Consider the following 24,038-nt stretch of genomic DNA (forward strand, 5'->3'; position numbering starts at 1 on the left):
TTTAATTTTCATCACCCTTTGTATTTAAATTGCCAGTTGCATGTTGAGGAGGAAAAGACAATAGAATAGAGGGATCAAGGAATGTAAAAAAAAGAGAGGGAAATAAAAGGGAAATCTGTTGGGTAAAAAACTAAAACAGGATATATTAAAGGAGAAAATCTATCAGTGGTTAAGAAATAAAAGGACAGTAAAATAATTAAAAAAATTAAGTATTTTTGAGGAAAATAAACATGTTTTAAATATGTTTGGCTGGTATTAAATATGAAACAAATAAAAGGTATATGAAAAATAAAACAGCAAGAAATTCACTTGTATTAAATAAGCAAAGGGAAAATACAGAAATCCAGAAGAAATATATGATTTGAAAATTGGTGGTCTAAATAAAAATAGTAGATTAAAATAGACATTTATATATTTATTTCTGATTAATTTATCAATTGATCAAAACCCTTTTTTTTATTATTTTGGTGTATTTAGTGTTGCAAAAATGTATGTTTCTAGCTTGGTTTTGGCCAAGTAATTATTTTATTTATTTATTGCTGTATATATTTTTCTGTATATATTCTTAATTATGGCAGGATCGGTCCTCCAGAGAGGGGACCCTGTCTGTATCCTGTTTGTGTTAAGGACGGAGGGTGGAGGAGCACAGAACGCAGTGGAGACTTCCACACCGTGGACGCGTTTTACTGCTGCTGGTTGAAGGTCAGTCACATACAATCTAATCTACAACACATTGTGTTAGAATAAAATATTTTGGTTTATTTTATTAATCCAGACTACAAATACACCCACAGCATCAAATACGGAAGTGAAACTAAGTCAGATTTCGGTAAGAGCCCCGATTCATCACAATATTCATTCATTCATTCATTCGTCGTCTAAAGTTTAATAGAATGAAGCTAAAACCTTTGTTTACGAGTTTATTTCGATTGCATCCGGTTATCTTAACTTATGTTCAAGATATTGTGTTTCCCACTCTTTTATTTTCAAGTGTACCTGTTGATAGAGGTTACATTGCCTTATAGAGTAATGTGTTTATTTATTCATCTATCATGGCCTCTTCTTGTTCTGCTTGTTCTTCATGTTCTTATTGTTCTTTGTATTAGATACTTAAATACTTCAACTTTTTCTTAGTTTAAATTAGTTTAATTTTATTTCCTTTTTAATGTGAAGTTGTCATGACTCTTGGTGCAGGGCAGTTCTGTGGATCAGTACAGTGAACGCCAAACAGCTCAAAATTAAATAAATAAATTAAACATTATAAAATGAGTATCAGCATCAATAAATAACAGATACACATGACCCTGATTGATAGGTCAAGTCATTCAGTGGAAAAGTGGCATTATGAAATAAATAGGCCAAGGGGAGAAATTACCCTTTTAAAATAAAAGCTGGCTTAAAAAAAATACATTTTGAAATAAAAAAAACTGCTGGATTTACATAAAAATAGCCTCAACAATAATTTCAATTATTAGGTAAAACTTTGTGAAAATTCTTTTATATTGCAAGGCTGATTTTAAAAGGAAAATGAAATAAATTTCATTATAATGAGCTGAGAATTTATTATGCATTCAATTATTTCACAGTGTCATGCCATTATGTTTATCTATTATTTATTTATGTAGATACTTATTTCATAATGTTTCATTTATTTATTTAACTTTGAGCACTGTGGCATTCCATACTATACTCATTTAACATCCAAGTTTGGTTGCAGCAATACCGGTGGGACCTGTTTCAGATGGAGGTCCAGGTTGGATGGATGTACATTTGCCAAGTCAGGCAGAATCAGTTGAAGTTGTTCTGATATTCCAGATTCTTTATGTTCTTAAATGTTCTCTTTGCTGAGTGGTTCTTGAGTTAACTAATGTTACTGACCAGACATCGATCTAAAAACTGATAGCTAGCGTCAAATACATAAGGCTGAATATGTGACATTATATTTTTAAAAGGCACATGAGGTAATTAAGAAGGAATAGAGTTGTCAGAATGTAACTGTAAAATAATGTAGAAACTGGAAACTGGACTTTCAGATTCACATGTATTAACAGCAACCCACTTTGCAGGTTTTGTTTTGAATGAGGCCAAATGAACGTATGAGTATTTGTGGCGGTGAGGCAGCTGGTGCTGTGCTTCTTAACCTCCTTAGCTAAGTGATTACAGGCTTTACTTCTAAATCTGGAGCCAGAACTTGTCCCTGTCTGAGCAGTGCCTTGCATGATCCGTGTCCACATTTAACAAGCACAGTTAATTTGTTTACTATGTTGCCTTTGTTGTACTCCCCCTTTGTTATACTCCCCATGTGATGTCATATGTGACATCATATGAAAATCAACAGACATCAGTGAAGATAACAGCATTAAAATTCACACGTTTGGTTTATGGTTTTGGTAGAGTTTCCAAATCCTTGAAGGTTCCACCTTCATTTCAAACGTTTATATTTATGAACAACATGGGAATGTCATCATACTGTTCAGGAAGGAGACAGGTTCTGTGTCCCAGAAATGAATGGGTTTTCTAGCAAAATCTGCTAATCAGCACCAGCATAAACGCAGAAGATACTGGCTGAAGCTGATAAAAGAGTGTCATTATCCACAGTGAAATGAGGCCTGTACCAACATTGTATAAATATAAATATCCATTCCCCTTGATTTAAAAAATATTGTACAGCCCTAGTGGAAATATTGAAGCAACATTTCAAGACTTCTTCCATGAAAGGTCTTCCAAATGGACAGTGACCCTAAGCATACCACCATATTAGTTACAAAGTGGCTTAGAGACAACAAAGTCAATGCTTTGGAGTTCCAATCAAAATCCTGATCTCAATCCCAGTTGAGGGCAGACTTGAAAAAATGCATCCAATCAAAGCAGCCTTCAAACGTGACCCAGTTACACAAGTTCTGTCTGGAGGAATGGGTCAGAATTCCAGCAAGCTATGTTAAGATATTTGTGGAAGGATAATCAAAATGCTTGACTTAAGACAAACATTTAGGTAATTTTATCCAATACTAAAGAAATTACACCTCTTAATTTGAAGAATGTTTTCCAAATTCTCTTGAACTTTTGTCTCCATTCTGGCATTTAGTAAATATAATTAATTTAAATCCTAACTGACCTAAAACAGGCAAATCGTATTCTGATTTAAGGCTAGACAGTGAGAAAAAGGTTTAATCTTACACAGTGTATGTAGATGTGCTTTGTTTATGCTCAGTTTAGAAGACCACAAATTATTGTGGTTTGTGCCCAAACCCTAACAAAAAATGTACAATCATTTAAATATTAGTGGACTACTGGGTACTAAAAGAAAACGTACAGGACTAGGGAAAGAAAAATATGTATATAAATGTTTCTCAATATTAAAACAAGCAATGTTTAAATTACAGAACAAGTGTTTAAAATGAAAACAGATATCGATCAGTAAATGGCGCTTTAACATTTGCCATCTACAGCCACCGGCAAAAATTATGGAATCACCAGTCTCGGAGGATGTACTTTCAGTTGTTCAAAAAAGGTAATCACAGACATGACACAAAACTACAGTCATTCTAAGTGGCAACTTTCTGGCTTTAAGAAACACTAAAAGAAATCAAGAAAAAACATTGTGGTAGTCAGTAACTCTCAATTCTATAGTTCAAGCTGAGGGGAAAAATTATGGAATCAGTGAATTCTGATTGTTCCCTCTTTTCTCTTCCTAGAAGCTACACCTGGCCTGGCTCTGTGTCTGCCTGTGACACCTTTCTGGAGAGGGGAATTGTCCGAGCTTCTGCTGGCAACAACTTAATGCTCACCCTCTACCGATGATCCACATAGCCCTGTCTTTTAGTGTTTAACCCTTTCTCTCTCCTAGACATGGAAATTGACTGAGCTTTTACTGTAACTAATTATATGTGCTCTCTTTCAGACTCTAACCTTGAAAACTGGCTCAGAGTTTATCTGTTCTTTCTTTCTAGGTGAAACGACTAAAGGAGCTACATCCATTAACATTTACTTTTCCTTCCCATAGAAAGTACTTCTGGATCAGTGCTTCTGTGTTCTTTTTGTGTCTCTGCTCTGTTCTCTCAAACTTCCAGTCGGTCGTGGCAGATGGCCGCTCACACTGAGCCTGGTTCTGCTGGAGGTTTCTTCCTGTTAAAAGGGAGTTTTTCCTCTCCGCTGTCGCTACATGCATGCTCAGTATGAGGGATTGCTGCAAAGTCAACGCCAGTGACTGTCCACTGTCTCTACATGCTCATCCGGGAGGAGTGAATGCTGCAAGTCACTGACTGGATGCAATCTGCTGGGTTTCCTTAGATAGAAAAACTTTTTATCCAATTTGAATAAAAAGCTAACTCCGACTGCACTGTTCAATTGTTAGGATTAATTGGAATGTATGTACCTGACTGTTGTGAAGTACCTTGAGACAACATGTGTTGTGAATTGGCGCTATATAAATAAAATTGAATTGAATTGAAGGAAAACATTTTGGACTCATGAAAAAAGATACAAACAAAAGAACACTTCAACACAGCACTAGTACTTTGTTGCACTAGTACTTTGTTGCGCTACCTCTGGCTTTTATAACAGCTTGCAGTCTCTGAGGCATGGACTTAATGAATGATAAACAGTAGTCTTCATCAAAGTGGCTCCAACTTTCTCTGATTGCTTTTGCCAGATCAGCTTTGGAGTTCGGAGCCTTGTCATGGACCATTTTCCTTAACGTCCACCACAGATTTTCAATTGGATTGAGATCCGGACTATTTGCGGTCTTTTTTTCGAAAAAATTAAACAACTGAAAGTACATCCTCCAAGATGTACTTTCAGAATAATAAGAATAATTGTTGCCAGATGTCGTACTTCAGAGCAGCTCAGGCTCCTAGCATAAGATGCCATTAACTCAGCAGGGCCGTGCTCAATTCGTCGCGGTGGCAGGTAGAAATGGTACTTCTGGTGGCAGTTCGAGCTGTGAGGGTGACAGAGGATGCCAGACCGACTGTAAAAGTCTTTAACATGCTGCCACTGCGGCCGCCGCTGTTTTAGTTGAAGCCATTGCTGATTTTCGGCAAACAGGTTATTGTAGTTATTAGCTGTTGTGTGTTAGTTAATTACTTTCAGATGATGATGTCATTATTGTTTTTTATTTAACAAACAGTGTTAGACCCATATTATAAGTTGACTGTATTTACTTGAGATGGAAACTATGTCTTAAATAGCACTATGTGTATGTATAAAGTGCTGAAAGTACCAATAACCAGAGATAAACCGCATGAGGCTCATGCGGGACAGTTCGTCTAAATGCTTTTTGCCTTTTCTTCCCAAATCAATTGGGATGTTCCGAATGCTCTTGGGTTGTTACATGTCCATCAGCTCCCCATCTCTGTTAATTTACCTCAAACTTCATCTACAGGTCCTTCTCAAAATATTAGCATATTGAGATAAAGTTAATTATTTTCCATAATGTAATGATGAAAATTTAACATTCATATATTTTAGATTTATTGCACACTAACTGAAATATTTCAGGTCTTTTATTGTCTTAATACGGATGATTTTGGCATACAGCTCATGAAAACCCAAAATTCCTATCTCACAAAATTAGCATATCATTAAAAGGGTCTCTAAACGAGCTATGAACCTAATCATCTGAATCAATGAGTTAACTCTAAACACCTGCAAAAGATTCCTGAGGCCTTTAAAACTCCCAGCCTGGTTCATCACTCAAAACCCCAATCATGAGTAAGACTGCCGACCTGACTGCTGTCCAGAAGGCCACTATTGACACCCTCAAGCAAGAGGGTAAGACACAGAAAGACATTTCTGAACGAATAGGCTGTTCCCAGAGTGCTGTATCAAGGCACCTCAGTGCCTCAGTCTGTGGGAAGGAAAAAGTGTGGCAGAAAACGCTGCACAACGAGAAGAGGTGACCGGACCCTGAGGAAGATTGTGGAGAAGGGCCGATTCCAGAACTTGGGGGACCTGCGGAAGCAGTGGACTGAGTCTGGAGTAGAAACATCCAGAGCCACCGTGCACAGGCGTGTGCAGGAAATGGGCTACAGGTGCCGCATTCCCCAGGTCAAGCCACTTTTGAACCAGAAACAGTGGCAGAAGCGCCTGACCTGGGCTACAGCGAAGCAGCACTGGACTGTTGCTCAGTGGTCCAAAGTACTTTTTTCGGATGAAAGCAAATTCTGCATGTCATTCGGAAATCAAGGTGCCAGAGTCTGGAGGAAGACTGGGGAGAAGGAAATGCCAAAATGCCAGAAGTCCAGTGTCAAGTACCCACAGTCAGTGATGGTCTGGGGTGCCGTGTCAGCTGCTGGTGTTGGTCCACTGTGTTTTATCAAGGGCAGGGTCAATGCAGCTAGCTATCAGGAAATTTTGGAGCACTTCATGCTTCCATCTGCTGAACAGCTTTATGGAGATGAAGATTTCATTTTTCAGCACGACCTGGCACCTGCTCACAGTGCCAAAACCACTGGTAAATGGTTTACTGACCATGGTATCACTGTGCTCAATTGGCCTGCCAACTCTCCTGACCTGAACTCCATAGAGAATCTGTGGGATATTGCGAAGAGAACGTTGAGAGACTCAAGACCCAACACTCTGGATGAGCTAAAGGCTGCTATCGAAGCATCCTGGGCCTCCATAAGACCTCAGCAGTGCCACAGGCTGATTGCCTCCATGCCACGCCGCATTGAAGCAGTCATTTCTGCAAAAGGATTCCTGACCAAGTATTGAGTGCATAACTGTACATGATTATTTGAAGGCTGACGTTTTTTGTATTAAAAACACTTTTCTTTTATTGGTCGGATGAAATATGCTAATTTTGAGAGATAGGAATTTTGGGTTTTCATGAGCTGTATGCCAAAATCATCCATATTAAGACAATAAAAGACCTGAAATATTTCAGTTAGTGTGCAATGAATCTAAAATATATGAATGTTAAATTTTCATCATGACATTATGGAAAATAATGAACTTTATCACAATATGCTAATATTTTGAGAAGGACCTGTATATAACAGTTCTTCTAGCAAATGTTTTATTGGGTATATATACAACACGTCACTCAAGCCTTGGAGGATTATTTTATCTGAGGCAGATACTGTACAGTGAGCGTTTGACTACTTCTGTAACCAGAAAAAAATTATTTTCTGGTAGTCTCCTGCCACAGATGGCAGAGGCAGCATCACAGGTTGGTGGACGTAAAACAGTCAATGGGAGCAGAAGTATATTTAATGCTCCTCATATTGATTATTTCATAAAAGGCTGGGCTGGTAAATCTAATTCTAATTACATATGCCAATCTAAAATCCACTAGATATTAATCACCAATTACACCAATTATTGTCCTTATCTCATGAGGTTCAGCGGCTTGTTCGATCTTGAGTTTAGTTTTAAACACAGAACGTTAGTGTGGCCTTAGCGATACTTTTCACATTAACAGCGACACAATCCCATTACATCCTTATTAGTGTGTTTAAAGGGGTATGTCACAGCAATGTCATCCCAAAGGGAGCAAATTTCAAACAATTGCAAAATAGACTGTATGTGTTCAAATATGTAGTCCGTTCTTACTTTTAGAGGTTCTTGTTTCCTGCAGCCCACTGACATTTCCCTCACCTCGTTAATAAAAGTCACATTGTGTCAATTATTGCTGCAACAAGCTTCCACTTAATTCTCTAAAATGCACCATTTTCACCTGCAAATGAACACAGAAGCACTGTGTAAACACCTCTGTATCTGTGGGAAAGAAAAACAAAGAGAGCACAATGCTATGAGCAGCAATAACTGTAAGTTATACATTGATAGAAAATAAGAACGTAAAGACAGCTGAGTAAGAAAAAGATGGTAACTAAATTTTCATAACAAAGGTAGAAACTTAGCTTCTAACCCCAACCTTCCTACATCATGAGGACCCTACCCTAGAAAATGTTTGAGGTAATTTAGACAGGGCCTACCTCTTAGTGCGTTCCTTTCAGACCAGAAAAGAAGCCCCATCAAGCTAAGCCTGGGTTAGGCTTAGCTTGGATCAGGTTTGAGGGTAGAACCATGAAGAGCTTAAAAGAACTGTAAATTTGTGTTTGTGTCTGTCTAAAAAAAAAAGTGTAAAGCATATTTATGAGTATTTGTATGTTTTCCCTTCGCCTCAGTAAGGTTTCTTCTGATTTTGCAGCATACGTTATGTCTAAAAAACATACATGTTAGGGTAACATCTATGTGGCTGTGAGCCTAGCTGGCTCTCTTTTGAGCCACTGTAGTTAAATCCAACCAGAGTATGCCAAACCTGGAGCAACAAGTTGTGTAAATGTTTTAGGAACATTCCTCTATCTTTGTTTGGGTTTAGTGTGTGAGGGTAGGTCTGGAGCCTCCGTGGATAAAATGAAAAGATGTGAGGAGTGACTTCCTGTCCAGGTGAGGTAGCTTGACTACAATTTGTTCATTAATTTCAATGCAATGCCTCTATGTTGAATTTGGTTATAGCCTGCAGTTTAATCCATTCTCCTACAGTCATAATAATGTCATTCTCTGTTTCCCTTTGACTCTTGTTTATTATTTTGTTCACTTTCCCTGTCCTCACTTTTTAAATATGATTTTGTCATTCTTCCTTCTAGACTGTTTTCAGCGACCCTACCCCACCATCCTGCTGTGGATCTCCTCTATCTCAGCCATCTTTTGACTACATCACAGGCAGCATCTAGACTGTTGGCTTGAGCTCCCATGTTGGACCCTACTGGTCAGAATGAATTAAATTCAGATCCTTCACATGTCTGTGCTTTGAATCTTTTCATCAAATGGTTTGTAGGCTAGAACAACAACAATAAGTTTTTTTGTTTTGCTTTGTTTCAGTTTGTCTTAATATAAGGTATTGCAGCCTCCCAGGTGCAACAGTTAGTGAGAGGATGACTTCTCCAGAAAGCTAACAGACAGGTACTCTGTCTCCCACTGAATCACCAAATGTGTGACTGTTTGTTCGTCTGTGTTTGTTCTTTGAATGGTAGCATGTGATTGTTGTCAGCAGCATCATGCAAAAGTGATGAAGGTAAATGTCAAAGCATGGGTGTGTTTGGAATTAATGAAGGTGTCCATGGTTCAGGGACACAATTCATCTTCACAGACTAGTGTTTGTGTCACTTGAAAGAGGCGGAATTCAGTGACTGAATGATTTAAAAGTCCTTTTCACATATAAAACCATCCAAATCAACCAATCAAAGGAAACTATAGTTGTAATTTATGTAGCAGAGCCAATGAGAGCCTGTTATGGGTTTTTTGTGTCTGCTCTGTTCTCTCAAACTCAGTTGGGCGTGAAAGATGGCACTAAACCCGGTTCTGCTGGAAGTTTCTTCCTGTTAAAGGGTATTTCTCCTTTCCACTGTTGCTAAATGTGTGTTCAGTCTGAGGGATTGCTAAAATATTTAAGACTGTCCAGTTTGACAATATGCTGATTACTGGAGGGAATACTGCAAAGTCATTGAGTCAATGTGCTCGGTTTCCTTAGATAGAAAACCTTTTTACTCATTTAAATAATAAACTAAATTGTTAGTTGGCTACATTGTTTAATAACTAGGACTAAGATGGAAGGTATGAACTTTATATATTTTAATTACGTATATATTAATGTGTATAAACTGGATTCTTTTTGTAAATTACCTTAAGAATATACTTGTGAACTGGTGCTATATAAATAAAAATAATGTTTATTAAGTCTGTAGAATAATTTACTGTCATTACATTGGTGTAGGAGGAGATTTTAGATTTAGGTGACAACTTCCCCTGAGCAGTAGTAATAAAAAAACTAAATGTAAATGGAGAAGCAATAAGAGGAAAGGTATATGAGGTGAGTCGAAGTTCTGGTGTTTGGTCGGGTCATGATATGAGTGAAGACGACATAGTATCTCTGAACCATAGGCTGCTTTTTATTCCCACTCCTGGGAGTAGAGTACATACAAAGGCATTGTTTGTTTTAGCCACACCCCTCATGGTAACCCCTCTAGCCAAGAAAGGCAAATCTCTCAACATCTTCCCTGTTTAAATAAATGAAGTCCGCAAGCCCAAACAAATTATTAATGCACTCTTCAATACATATTAATATAAAAGATTCTACATGTTATCATTTGGATCCATAACTAGTAGAGCATCTAACTTTACTGTTAACATAAGGGTCTTTTTTTTGTTTCCCAAAGTCTTCAAACATGAGAACTGGGTAGGCTGCCTTCAGTCCTTATAAGCATTCTGCCCTTTTGAACATAAGGAAAAACTCCATATCAGTCTCTCAATCTAAGAGGCACCTTTATCACACGCCCCCTGGTAGTCTCTCTCACAGGTTTGTTCGAATCATGGGGAGACCCTGGGACAGGACCTGGTGATGACTGGGGAGCCGCTGCCTCTGTAGTTGTACAGTCTGGCCATAGTGACGCTGGGAAAGTACTCTGTATCTGCTCTTCGGTTCAGCGGCCTCTAGGATGGCCTGAAGGCATCGTCTGTTGTGGCGGCCACATTCCCGTTGTCCATCTCCACTATGTAGGTTCGCGGCTCTTTGGACTTACAGATGACTCTGCCCGGTGTTGTCCATCCTTTGTTTCTACTCAGCTTCACTTTAACCCCCTGACCTGGGTGAAGCTCTGGGAGAGAACATGCTCAGTGTCTAGGGTTATAGAACAACCTACAGGAATCTTTAGCTCTGGCATCCTTTTTATGCACCATGTCGTGGTTGACAGGACAGGACAGGGCAACAATGTCTTTTCGAGAGCTGGGACTGTAGTATGTATTTGGCATCCTGTCATCACCTGAGTTGGACTTTTGCCAGTTTCTGCGATTAGCGTAGAGCAATTTCTCATTAAAGTTAAGCAGGGGTCAGGCTGTTTGAGAATGTATTTGGCTTTTTGGACAACTCTTTCCACTGCCCTATTTGACTATAGTAAGGGCTTGACGTTATGTCGGTGAAGCCATAATCCCATTTAAAGTCTTTGAACGTTGATGTGAACAGGGTTGCATTATCGCTGACTAGTGCTAACGGGATGCCCCGTCTCACAAACGTGTTTGAGCTTATTAATAAGCTGCCTGCTTGTGGTGGTAGTGAGAAAAGCAATCTCAATGTCTCTTGAGAAATAATCAACGACTACAAGAAAGTTATTTCCCTCCAATTCGCATGTAATGTTATAATTATGTAAAGAATATGAAAATGACAGTGTGCATATTTCAACAAAGGGAAGCTCAGCTTCCCCTAAAATGTCCAAAAATAAGTGATCAAATATATACTGTTGTGTGTACATGTCATTGACTAAATATGCGCTACAACGCGCTCAACTTTTGTTCAGAATCTGCTTCTTATCACTGGTAACGATGCGGCTTTCCTCTCACTCATTCCCGCAGCTTCACAGTGCTTTAAACAGTGAGTTCAATAGCGAAGCAAAAATGCTGGGCTTTGTCCCGCCCATCGGATGCTCAGCGTCTCTGGGGGTCTATGGTGCAGAGGGCTGGCCTCGGCTGGCCCGGACGCTCAGCTTCTGCATGACGATTGGATGATCTGTCTGAGGCTGAATCCCTTTTTGATTGACAGCGAAATGAGCGAATCAGTGATCTTGAAATTGAGCTTCCCCTCCTTGAAAGACCAGCATCTGCCAATGCTCTGCACTATATCAAATTAGTTTAATGTCTTTCACGCTTTATAAGACAAGTGACAAACATGTATGGAATGTGTTCAGTGTATCTGGACAGAATATGCATATAATTGGAATGAACAACTATGACACTTATAACACAAACCTGCTTATCCTGCTTATGTTGTGGCTCCACTCTGACTAGTTATTAGCAGTGATGGGAATAAAGGCGTTAAAATAAACAGCGTTACTAGGGGCGTTACTTTTTTAAGTAACGAGTAATCAAATTAATAACTTTTTCCATCGTTACAAAGCGTTACGGTTACTGGCGATTAAATAGGCTGCATTATAAACTAAAGCTACTCATTGAAGCTCATCTGTGTGGCTCACAGCCACAGGAGCCAGGCTTTTTTTCTTTGGTGAAGGGAGGAGCGAGGGGAAGAGACAATTGCCTTAATGATGATGACTGGCTAAGATAGAGTAAACTTTCATCGTAAGCCAATCGGAAGCAGTGTTCAGTTTACACACAAACCACAAATGCACACAGCAGTCCTGCTCAGCCAAACTAGCCAATGTAAGCTGTAACAATGACTGGTCTGGAGGGAAAGATTGTATTTTCAAAGTAGAAGTACAGACAAAACTTGATTCTCCTTGAGGTAAAAGGCAATTCAATTCAATTCAATTCAAAAATACTTTATGAATCCCAAAGGGAAATGAAATGTTGTTATAGCTCATATTATGAAGGTTTCCTCAAAGAGCCGTTGTAGATGCTGATGGCTGTGGGCAGGAAGGATCTCTTGTAGCGCTCTGTCTTACAGCAGATCTGAAGAAGCCTCTGACTGAAGACACTCTGTTGTTGTAGGACAGTCTCATGAAGAGGATGCTCAGGGTTCTCCATAATGTTCTTAATTTTATGAAGAATCCGTTTTTCCACAATGATCTCCAGAGGTTCCAGAAGAGTCCCCAGAACAGAGCCAGCCTTCTTTATCAGCTTGTTGAGCTTTTTTAAGTCCCTGGCTCTGATGCTGCTTCCCCAGCAGATGATGGCAGAAGAGATCACACTTTCCACAACAGACTTATAGAAGATATGCAGCATCTTGCTGCAAACACCAAAGGACCTAAGCTTCCTCAAGTACAGTCTGCTCTGTCCCTTCTTGTAGATGGCTTCACAGTTGCATCTCCACTCTAGTCTGTTGTCCAGGTGAACACCGAGGTATTTATACTCCTCCACCACCTCCACTTCTTCTCCCACGATAGAAATAGTTTTTGACTTATTCCTGTTTCTCTTAAAATCTACAATCATCTCCTTTGTTTTAGTCACGTTCAAAATGAGATGATTGTTTCCACACCATGCCACAAAGCGGTCCACCACCTTCCTATACTCAGCTTCTAGTCCATCTCTGATCCACCCCACGACTGCAGAATCATCCGAGTATTTCTGCAGATGACAGGAGTCTGTCTTGTACTGGAAGTCTGAGGCGTACAGAGTGAAAAGGAATGGTGAGAGTACAGTCCCCTGTGGTGCTCCTGTGCTGCTGACTACCTGGTTAGACTCACAACCCTTCAGTCTCACAAACTGTGGTGTGTTTGTCAGGTAGTCTTTGATCCAGGAGATTGTTGAGGCCTCCACCTGAGTCTTCTGGAGTTTCTGACAAAGCAAATCAGGTTGGATTGTATTAAATGCACTGGAGAAATCAAAGAACATGATCCTCACAGTGCTGCTGGCTTTGTCCAGATGACAGTGGGTTTGCTGAAGCAGGTGTATGATGGCATCTTCAACTCCAACTCCACAGCGATAAGCAAACTGAAGGGGGTCCTGATAGATTATTGTTTGCTTACTCAGGTGGGCCAACAGGAGTCTCTCTAGGACCTTCATGATGTGAGATGGCAGGGCAACAGGTCTATAGTCATTGAGGACTGATGGGTGAGTTTTCTTTGGTACCGGAACAAGACAGGAGGTCTTCCACAACACTGGAACCTTCTTCAGGGCCAGGCTAAGGTTGAAGAGGTGCTGCAGAATCCCACAGAGCTGCTCTGCACAGGCCTTCAGGACTCTAGGGCTGACATGATCTGGACCTGCAGCCTCATTCCTATTCAGTCTCTCCAGTTGTCTCTTCACCTGACTTCTTGAGACACACAGGTGGAAGGGAGAAGCAAAGGAAGCATCAGCATCTTCTGATATGGTTGAAGTCAAACATGTAGAAGCAGAAGGGTCTAGGGCTGAGGTGGAAGATAAAAAATGTGAGGTGTTACTGGACAGCTGTGGGTCCTGTGGGTCAAAGGAAGATGGAATGTCTGTTTGGCTGTGAGCAGGAGAGGAGGATGCGAAGCTGGTTTCTGAAATGAACCTATTGAAGAATGTGTTCAGTTCATTGGCTCTGTCCAGACCTCCATCGGTCTGATCTTCTTTCTGCTTGAAGCCTGTGATCTTCTTCATCCCTGACCACACATCTCTGATATTGTTTTGCTGGAGCTTGCTCTCCAGCTTCTTCTTGTACACCTCCTTGCTGTCTCTTATCTTGACTTTAAGTTGCTTCTGTATAATCCTCAATAATTCTCTGTCTCCCTCTCTGAAGGCTCTTTTTTTCTTGTTAAGCAGGTCCTTCAGGTCACTGGTGATCCAAGGTTTGTTATTGGGGAAGCATCTCATGGTTCTGGTGGGGATGATGTTATCCACGCAGAAGTTTATATAGTCGGTTACACACTCAGTCATGGCATTGATGTCCTCTCCATGTGGCTGGCACAGTGCGTCCCAGTCTGTATCCTCAAAGCAACCTTGCAGAGCTTCTTCAGCTTCCTGTGACCATTTTCTCACAGTCCTCTTTATTACAGGTTGTCTCTGAACAAGGGGCTTATATTTCGAGCAGAGAAAAACAAGATTGTTGTCTGATTTGCCTAGAGGAGGTTGTGCTGTAGAGATGTATGAGTCCTTGACATTTGCATAAAACAAATCCAACGTTTTGTTTTCTCTGGTAGAGCAGCTGACAAATTGTTGAAACGTTGGAAGTGTAGCAGAGAGTGAAGCATGGTTAAAATCACCAAAAAATTGCCACAAAAGCATTGGGGTTTTGTGTCTGTAGCTTAGCAACAACTGAGCTGATGGCATCACATGCAGTGTCAGCAACAGCGGAAGGTGGAACGTAAACTGTTACCAAAATAACACTGGTGAACTCTCTGGGTAAATAATATGGACAAAAACTTACTGCCAACAGTTCAATATCTGGACTGCAGAGATGACACTTCACAGTAACATGTCCTGGATTACACCATCTGTTGTTCACAAGTACTGCCAGTCCACCTCCTTTACATTTGCCGCTCCTCTTTAAATCTCTGTCTGCTCGTATGGTTAAAAAGCCCGGCAGAGAGACGCTGGAGTCGGGGATATGATCCTGCAGCCATGTCTCAGTAAAACACATGATACTGCATGCCCGGTACTCTGGCTGGGTCCTTTGTAGGGCTTGGAGTTCATCCAACTTGTTTCCCAACGATCTCACATTGCCCATCAAAATCGACGGAAGAGATGGTTTGAACTTCCTCCTTCTCTCTCTCTTCTCTTTGCTCCTGCTCTGCATCCACGGCATCTCCTTTTCAACTCATCAGGGATTTGGGGTTGTAGTTGAAGTATTATTTGAGCTTTTGAGATATTAATCAGCTGCTCCCGGTTGTAAGAAACAACCCCGTTGCCATGGCAATGCATCATAACAAATGTCCAAAAATAGAAAGTATTAAGAAAAATCCTCCAAGCTGCACAGCATCCGACACTGGAGTGGACAGTCATACAAAAAAAATCAACTGTATCCACCACAAGAGGAATAGTTCCCAAAAAAGAATAAATCAGAATCAAAAGTAACAGAGCTACTCCAACCTGCTGCCACCTTGAGCGGCGCAATTCTAGAATTGCAAGAAGGTACACGTGAAGTAAATATTAAAAGTTAGGTGTGAGTGCTTGCCTATGTAATTCCCCTTAATGCAACTGGCTTGTGAAACCTTAGAAAAAAATCTAAATTCGATTAGACCTATTTAAACTTAAAATGAACACAATAGTTACTTTCCTTGTTAACTAGTTACTTTTATAGTGGAGTAGCTCAGTTACTAACTCAGTTACTTTTTGGGAGAAGTAACTATGACTAATTACTTTCTTAAAGTAACATGCTCAACACTGGTTATTAGTGGAAAAACTACCCACTGAGGAATGAATCTGATGAAAACATCAAGGCTTCGCTTAGATAAGCCTGGGTAAAGAAATGCCAGGAAGTACAAACCAAAATTCAAGGACGGCTTCACTTGATTATATGAATGAATTGACTTCATCGTGTTTTTGATATTGCAGTAATAATATCAGTGCATTAAAAAATAAATATGTTAATTTCATAGCTATAAATTGAGAAAAAACTAAATATAAAGACACGTTTACATATTTGCAGTGCACCGGCAGACAAAGAAGACACTCCTGCAGTGGCAGAAACAATTTGCCAATAAAGCCAGCTCAGTAGGTCTCCCTTGTTACACAGAGATATCTCTGCTATTTGTTGCAACATGACAGAATGTGGGCAAATGGTGGAGTCTGTATTTGCAAAAAAGGGAAAATGACTCCAACCAAACAAACAAATAATCCGCCAATTCTGTAGAAATGTCAATAAAACCATATGTCACACACTGTCATGTACCAACCTATACATAAAGTGTTCTTTGTCAGAAAATATGCTCAGTAAATAACTCAATAAATAATGTTGTGGGATTGATATCATACCATTTTACCTTTTTTTTAATGCTGTCAATCTCAACTAAATCATGTCTACATTTAGATTGTGAATAGACATAGAATCCTGTTTCAAAGATCTACATTTTTCATTTTTAGATCATATTTACATCCCAATTTTAGCCTAGCCCGTCTATGAGACATTTCAACATTCTAGACTATTTTCAACCCAAAACAGGTTCATTGGGTTAGATGCTAACAGAGTTCTCTTCTGCGAGTAAGATATTAACTGGTCATAACTTTTTATCAGAACCACACTGTATAAAATCTGGTCTAACCCTTTAACATGTGCAGAGGCAACATTGACCCCTAAGGTCTGAAAATACCACAGGCACAGAATTCAGTGCAACATCGCATTGGTAAATACCCAGATTCGTAAAGAGGCTTTTATTTTGATAACATCGCAACACCGGAATTCGTCTGCAGCTTCCCGCATCTATAGGACGGTCGGCAGATCGGGTTACAGAGCACTGCTTGCTCTCAGAAAGAATTCCAGCTGTTTCTGTCAGGTCCTTGGGGGAAATAAACGCATTCCAGCTCCGTGTGGATGTGCGGGGTTGCTCTGATTCCATGGCCAGTACTGGCGGTGGATCAGCTGCAGCTGAACACTCCGAGATGCTCCGAGCTCTCCTCAGCTTCACAATAACACCGGCCCGGGGACACAGCGATGTTTTTCAGACGGAGAGCGAGGTAACGTCAGTCTGACCGCACATTTGCAGAATGGGGGAGAGAATGAGGCTGAAAGCCGAGCGAAACGCGGCTTCTGGATGCCGCAATTGAGCTGCAGAGGAGTTGGCTGGTTTGTAAGGAGAGGAGAGGGCTGGCTGTGGTTGTACAGAGGAGGGAGGTGGAGGAGGAGATGTGGGTGGTGGACTGTAAGGGCCCCCTTACACACAAAGGCCTTTCTTCTGATATCCCTCTGCTAGAGCAGCTTCATTCACTTATAGCCTGTTTGTGTGTGTGTGTGTGTGGTATTTGGTGTTGTGGTAAGTGCTTGACTGATGGTGTCGGTTTGTATTATTATAGCTTCTGTTTGTATGTTGTGCCACCAAGTGAAAATCTGATGTTGGCACATTATTTTAGTACTGTGCACCCATTTGTTTGTGTCCCAGTGGAAGTGGCACAGCATTGCTTCAAGGCCAGTCAGTCAGTTCCTCATTCTTTTCAATCTGGTTCAATCCTCTCATATCTTAACATTCAATTTGTATCTTAATGGCAACTTTTTTATTTATTTAACAGCACTCTGTCCAAAACTTTATAGACTATATATTGACTAAAATAAAATAAAAACAATTTACTTTTGAAACCCCCCAGATTTCTGGAAAATTTCCATTAAATTCTGATCCATGTTGTGCCAAAAAATTGAGAGCTGTTAAATTTAACTTTTCTAAACCAGAAGGTCTTCAGAAGTTCTTGTTGGTAGATGTTCCCTATAAAGCATTAATATTTTTATAAGGGTGGCTATGGAGACAGTAGTCATAGTCGTCTCGTCTTGCAGTTGGCAGGTTTTGCAAGGTTTGTAACCTCAAGCTGCCTACAAATGTGTGCATTAGTGAATGATTATGAGTGTTCAGTGTGGCTGAATTAATGTGGCCTCAGTGTAAAAATGTTTTGCATGGCCATTATGACTAGAAAAGTGTTTTATAGCATCAATCCAATTATCATTTACTATTGCCCCTTTTCCACAGAAGGTTTCAGCTTTGCATGTCTCTACTCCACTCTGCGTTTCTTTACTCGGCTCAGAACCTGTTGTGTTTCTAGTGACCCATAGACGGCTGAAGCTCCGCCTCCAGCCATCAGAGCTGTGCCACTATTAACGTTACTGTCTGTAACGTTAAAGGAACCTGCTTGAAACTTAAAAAAAAGTAAATAAATAGAAAATAAAACAAATATACAACATACAAATGTTTGTATTATTGTTTATGCAAGAATGTTTTTTATTTTTTATTTTCATGTATAGTAGAGGAGAGACGCTGCTCTCTGGACTGGTTAAATTCCAAGGTTTGCCTGAGGAATTTACGATTTTGGGATTTTTGAGGCAGTTTTTGTCTCAGCCATGGCAATGACGAGGACAAGGAATTTAAGGGGCAAAACCGTGGACATTTGAGCGCAGTAAAGTTAGTTTTAGGTTAAATATTGGATATTCATGCTCCGCGGATTCAGTGGAGACTTCCTCTCCTTTGACCAGATGCAGTTTGATTACGGGCAGCCGCTCTCTGCCTGCTCCGTCCTCCTGCAGACGGTGGTTAGCTTAAGGGCCATCAATAAATTTCCAGACCAAACTTGCTGATGAAACTGCGTGTAATTCAGAAAGCTGATGTGTCCTTTTTATCTTCTTTCAGCCTTTAGGCAAGGTTTATTATTTGTAAATGGTAATATTATATTTCAATTTGACCCGCTCTGGCCATAGTGGTCCTTAATATTATTCAAGACGCTCTTGAGTTTTATTTAACCTTTCCCCGCACTACCTCAGCAAAAACCTTCTCCTTTCTCCTGGTCCCATGGCTAATCAGTGAACAGCAGTCAGTTCATATCAAACGTAGTCCCTACTCAGTCCCAATCATACCTGCTACTGAGTAGGTCCCAAAAAAGCAGGTAAAAGGACAGAAAAACCAGTAATGGAAATACTCGCAAAACGGGCTAAGTGGAGTAGAGCCAACCCTAGTAGAGCCTGTGGAAAAGGGGGGTATTTGGTCAGGTGGCCATCACCAGAAAGTATAGCAGGCTGCAAAGTCAGTGATGATACAATCTGCTGGATTTCCTTAGTTAGAAAATGTGTAACCAATTTGAATAATAAACAGAACTGGACTGCATTGTAAGTGGAATGCAGCTAATTTACTTGGAATCTGTTCATAAGTTTGGGTTGAATTTATTGCATTTTTCTGTAAACAATGAAAGGGCCTACAAAAAACACTCATTGTGAATTGGTGTTTCAGTATCTGAATCATTGAACTGAAATATGCAAAACATAAGCCTAACACTTCCTATTGTTTAGGTTCTAAAAGTGATGTTGGTTGGATGTTCATTGTGTCATAAAATGTTTTTCCATCAGCCAAATTATACGAATCTAAAGGTCCATTGTGTTTCACACCCCCTTGTAAACAGGACTTGCAGACACAATAGCACTAAATATAATAAACATCTATCAAATGTTTAGCATGGTTGACATGTTCATGGTATCCGTAATTTCATCCCTTCATGAAGCATTTTGGGGTTGGGCTTTGAAGCCAAAAAGGTTGGCAAAGCACCGGCTGAATATCAAACATTGTTGTACTTAAGATGCAGGAGGTTCTTTTATGAAAAGTTTTGGACATAGGGTCATTTAGTTGAGCATTTAGTTTAGACGACATAGGTGATACAGTGCACTGGAGCTGTATATGTATGTCTGTAGGATGCATGTTATTATGTAGAGGTAAGAGCAGGACAGCAGCCCTCGAGGACTCTAGTCCTCAAGGGCTGCTGTCCTGAAACCTTTGGATGTGTCCTAAGTAACACATGTGAATGAAGTGACTGAATCGCCCTCTTATGCACCCAAGTTCTATTTAGTCCTGCTAATGACCTACATATGTGGTTCAAGTTTGTTGACGCAGAGTCGAATCTAAAAGTTCAGAACAACACTCAAGGAATGGTTTGACACCTGTGGGTTAGAGAATCAAAAATATTCAACTTGTCAGCACCACATAGTCTGACAGAGTCCTCACCGCCATGACAGGTTTTGACTTGTCAAGAAACAATGCTGCAGGTTGTTGACAGTGCAAACATGTTCTAACCTGTCAATAAGCGGTAAAATTTCTCCTCCTACTTTTTGGTGTTGACAATGTGGGAGAACACTTTGCTGCTTTAAAATAGGAAGTTGTGTATAGACGTCATTGTGACGCTTGCAACAGAATATGGAAAAACAATCATTATTGTGTAGTTCCCTCTCTGCAACATTTGAGTTGTATTAAAATAACTATTGTTTTATAAACATAGTATAGAATCATCTCTTCTCCTGGAGAAGTGGTGGTAGTTCTACCTCTAGTTTTCTGTTTTTATAACATAAGAGATTCAGATTACACTTTCAATCTGTGATGTACATGTGTTTATCACACCTCTGTGATTATCTGAAAGCACGGACATTGAATGAGTTTCAAAGCTGACACACAGCTCTTACACCTCCGATCCATTTTGGAAGTTAGTAACAGAGCAGAAACTGCCTTCATATGAAGGTTAATCCAGGAGTGTGGGACAAGTATGACATATACAGTGGCTTGTAAAAGTATTCATACTCCTTGAACCTTTCCACCAGTGGCGATTGCTCTAAGACTGCAAGGGAAGCTCAGCTTCCCCTAAAATGTCCAAAAATAAGTGATCAAATATATACTGTTGTGTGTTCATGTCATTGACTAAATATGCGCTACAATGCGCTCAACTTTTATTCAGAATCAGCTTCTTATCACTGGTAACGATGCGGCTTTCCTCTCACTCATTCCTGTAGCTTCACAGTGCTTTAAACAGTGAGTTCAATAGCGAAGCAAAAATGCTGGGCTTTGTCCCGCCCATCGGACGCTCAGCGTCTCTGGGGGTCTATGGGGCAGTTGGCTGGCCTCGGCTGGCCCAGATGCTCAGCTTCTACATGATGATTGGATGATCTGTCTGAGGCTGAATCCCTTTTTGATTGACAGCAAAATGAGCGAATCAGCGATCTTGAAATTGAGCTTCCCCTCCTTGAAAGATCAGCATGCGCCACTGATTTCCACATATTGTCACATCACAACCACAAACATAAATATATTTAATTGGAATTTTATATGAAAGACCAACAAAAGTTGTATACAAATGTGAAGTGGAACAAAACTTATACATGATTTAAAAATGTTTTACAAATTAAAAACTGAAAAGTGTGCAATAGTATGCAGCCCCCTTGCCTTCAGAAGTTGCCTTTAGAAGTTGCCTTCAGAAGTTGCCTGATGATTACTAATGACTAAATAGAGTCCACCTGTGTGTAATCTAATCTCAGTACAAATACAGCTGCTCTGTGACGGCCTCAGAGGTTGGAACACACCAGACAGTTTAGGGATAAAGTTGTGGAGAAGTTTAAAGCAGGCCTAGGCTATAAAATGATTTCACAAGTTTTGAACATCTCAGGGAGCTCTGTTCAATCCATCATCTGGAAATGGATGAGTATGGCACAACTGTAAACCTACCAAGACAAGGCCGTCCACATAAACTTACAGGCCAAACAAGGAGAGCACTGATCAGAGATGCATCAAAGAGGCCCATGGTGACTCTAGAAGAACTGCAGAGATCCACAGCTCAGGTGGGGGAATCTGCCCACAGGACAACTATTAGTTGTGCACTGCACAAATGTGGTTTTTATGGAAGAGTGGCAAGAAACAAGCCATTGTTGAAAGAAAACCATAAGAAGTCCTGTTTGCAGTTTGCCAGAAGCCATGTTGGGAACACAGCAAACATGTGGAAGAAGGTGCTTTGGTCAGACGAGACCAAAACTGAACTTTTTGGCCAAAATGCAAACCGCCATGTGTGGTGGAGAACTAACACTGCACATCACTCTGAACACACCATCCCCACTATCACATATGGTGGTGGCTGCATCATGCTCTGAGGGTGCTCGTCGGACAGGGAAGGTGGTCAGAGTTGATGGGAAGATAGATGGAGCCACATACAGGGCAATCCTGGAAGAAAACCTGTTGGAGTCTGCAAAAGACTTGAGACTGGGGGGGAGGTTCACCTTCCAGCAGGACAACGGCCCTAAACATAAAGCCAGGGCTACATTGGAATGATTTGAAACAAAACATATTCGTGTGTTAGAATGGCCCAGTCAAAGTCCAGACCTAAACCCGATCAAGAATCAGTGGCAAGATCTGCGAAACCGCTGTTCACAAACACTATCCATCTAATCTGACTGAGCTGGAGCTGTTTTACAAAGAAGAATGGGCAAAAATCTCAGTCACTAGATGTGCAAAGCTGGTAGAGACATACCCTAAAAGACTTGCAGCTGTAATTGGAGCAAAAGGTGGTTCCACAAAGTACTGACTCAAGGGGGCTGAATACTTTTGCACAACGCCCTTTTCAGTTTTTTTATTTGTAAAACAATAAATAATATAAACACTTTTACAAGCCACTGTATTGATGTTCAACAGAATCTGCTGCTGGTAATAACATATTGATGGCATACAACATTGTACTTGCTTGCATAAAATTGTTGAAAGTATCTGGGCAGCCTACAGGGGGATGATTACAAAGAGATCATCCAGATATGAATTCATATAGGGGAAATTCCCAACACAGATTTTTTACATGTGCTCATTTAAGTGCTGCTAAGTGGTCTGATAAACTACTTTGGTTCCACAATCCTTGCTACGTGTACTGAATACAAGGATTCAATTTATGCGACGACAGTGAAGAAGTCCACTGAGCAGTAGCTCAGACTTCCCCCTCCAAGAAGGTGTCACAGCTAAACAGAATGACAAGCCAGATGCTTCTATGACAAAAAACAGAGAGAATATAAAGTTAAAAGCTGTAATAACAGCAAATAATACAAAATTGGAGAGTAGTAGGAGAATATAGCAGAGAGGTAAAGTGGTCATTATGTCCAGCAGCTTAAACCTATAGCAGCATAGCTACAAAGATAGCTCAGGATACCCTAAGTCACTCTAACTATAAGTGTTATAGTTAAGAGTGGTATTGACTTATTGCAACTTAAAGTCCAGCACTTATAAGCATGCGGAGAGGACACAGTGAACATAAGAGCAACAGGGAGTGCCACTGTGAGGCATGTAACAGCAGTAGGATCGGATGAACACTGAATGAAAACAAGGAGTTATATGTACTGGGAGGAGTGATTACCAGGATTGGAATAGGGCGTGGGCTTTGCTGATTGATAGGAGAGCAGGACACTGAGGCACTGAGGGGAAACTAATGGAAGAGAAGGATTGAACAAAATCCCAAAAAACACAGACAACAGGGGGAAACTGAATGATTACTCACTATGAAGGCAGGGATCTGCTCAAAACCAAAAACCAAAATACAAGGTCACATGACTAAAAGTGCAAATACAAAACACCAAATCCTCATAAAATAAATTCTTTCAAATATTGACTAATTTAAGTTTTAACATAGATAGAGATCATGCCCATTCTGTGTGCCGCAGTGATACATTACTGTAATGTCATATGAAAACAGAGCTGGAGTTGAACACATGTAATTTAAACTACAAAGTAGAAAACTAGAAAACTTCAAACATTTCAATCTGAGAAAAATACTGATAGTTTAAATAAAGAAACTTGCAGCTGTCGATGGAATATATTAGGCATAAGTTAACATTTCGAGTCTGATCTTCAAAGATCCCAAATAGGGGTCGCTAAATTGCTTGTACAAAAAAAAATTGCACTTGCAATAAGTGGGCGTGTTGCATGCGATTTTCAAAGATTGTGCATGCTATGGATAACGGGTACAAAAGAGGTGCAGACCGCCCTATTTAAATGAGGAAATTGCCTGTCCTATTGGCTCCTACTGTCCCCAGCGGAATAAGAGAAAAACGAACAAAATCTGTGTTTCTTGAAACGTCAGATCCAGTGAGGCAAAGACTACATTCTGCTTTCCCTTTAATCAAAACATTGGAATACAGGCTACTGCGCAAGAGGGCAGAGCTGTGTCCAGAGTAGCATGTGCCCTCCGCAATCGGTGCGCACACGGGGCAG

At 40.2% G+C, this 24,038-nt stretch overlaps 1 protein-coding gene across 3 annotated transcripts in view; it reads left to right on the plus strand.

Annotated features, from left to right (window-relative positions):
* The first annotated feature begins 595 nt into the window (after positions 1 to 595).
* Positions 596 to 24,038, plus strand: part of gal3st4 (galactose-3-O-sulfotransferase 4) — a 41,472-nt gene continuing 18,029 nt past the window's right edge. The window contains exons 1-3 of one of the 3 annotated variants that reach the window (XM_047386540.1): positions 596 to 702; positions 8,592 to 8,713; positions 8,827 to 8,907. Coding sequence is in view for 1 of the 3 variants with exons in the window: in XM_047386538.1 (XP_047242494.1) it covers positions 17,003 to 17,025 (23 nt within the window). In the remaining 2 variants the exon portion in view is untranslated. Of the gene's footprint in view, positions 703 to 8,323; positions 8,392 to 8,591; positions 8,714 to 8,826; positions 8,908 to 16,726; positions 17,026 to 24,038 lie in introns of those variants that run through there. The other 2 variants (XM_047386539.1, XM_047386538.1) reach the window with 2 other exon arrangements.

Source organism: Girardinichthys multiradiatus, chromosome 14 (assembly GCF_021462225.1).
Source record: "Girardinichthys multiradiatus isolate DD_20200921_A chromosome 14, DD_fGirMul_XY1, whole genome shotgun sequence".
NCBI classification, from domain to species: domain Eukaryota; kingdom Metazoa; phylum Chordata; class Actinopteri; order Cyprinodontiformes; family Goodeidae; genus Girardinichthys; species Girardinichthys multiradiatus.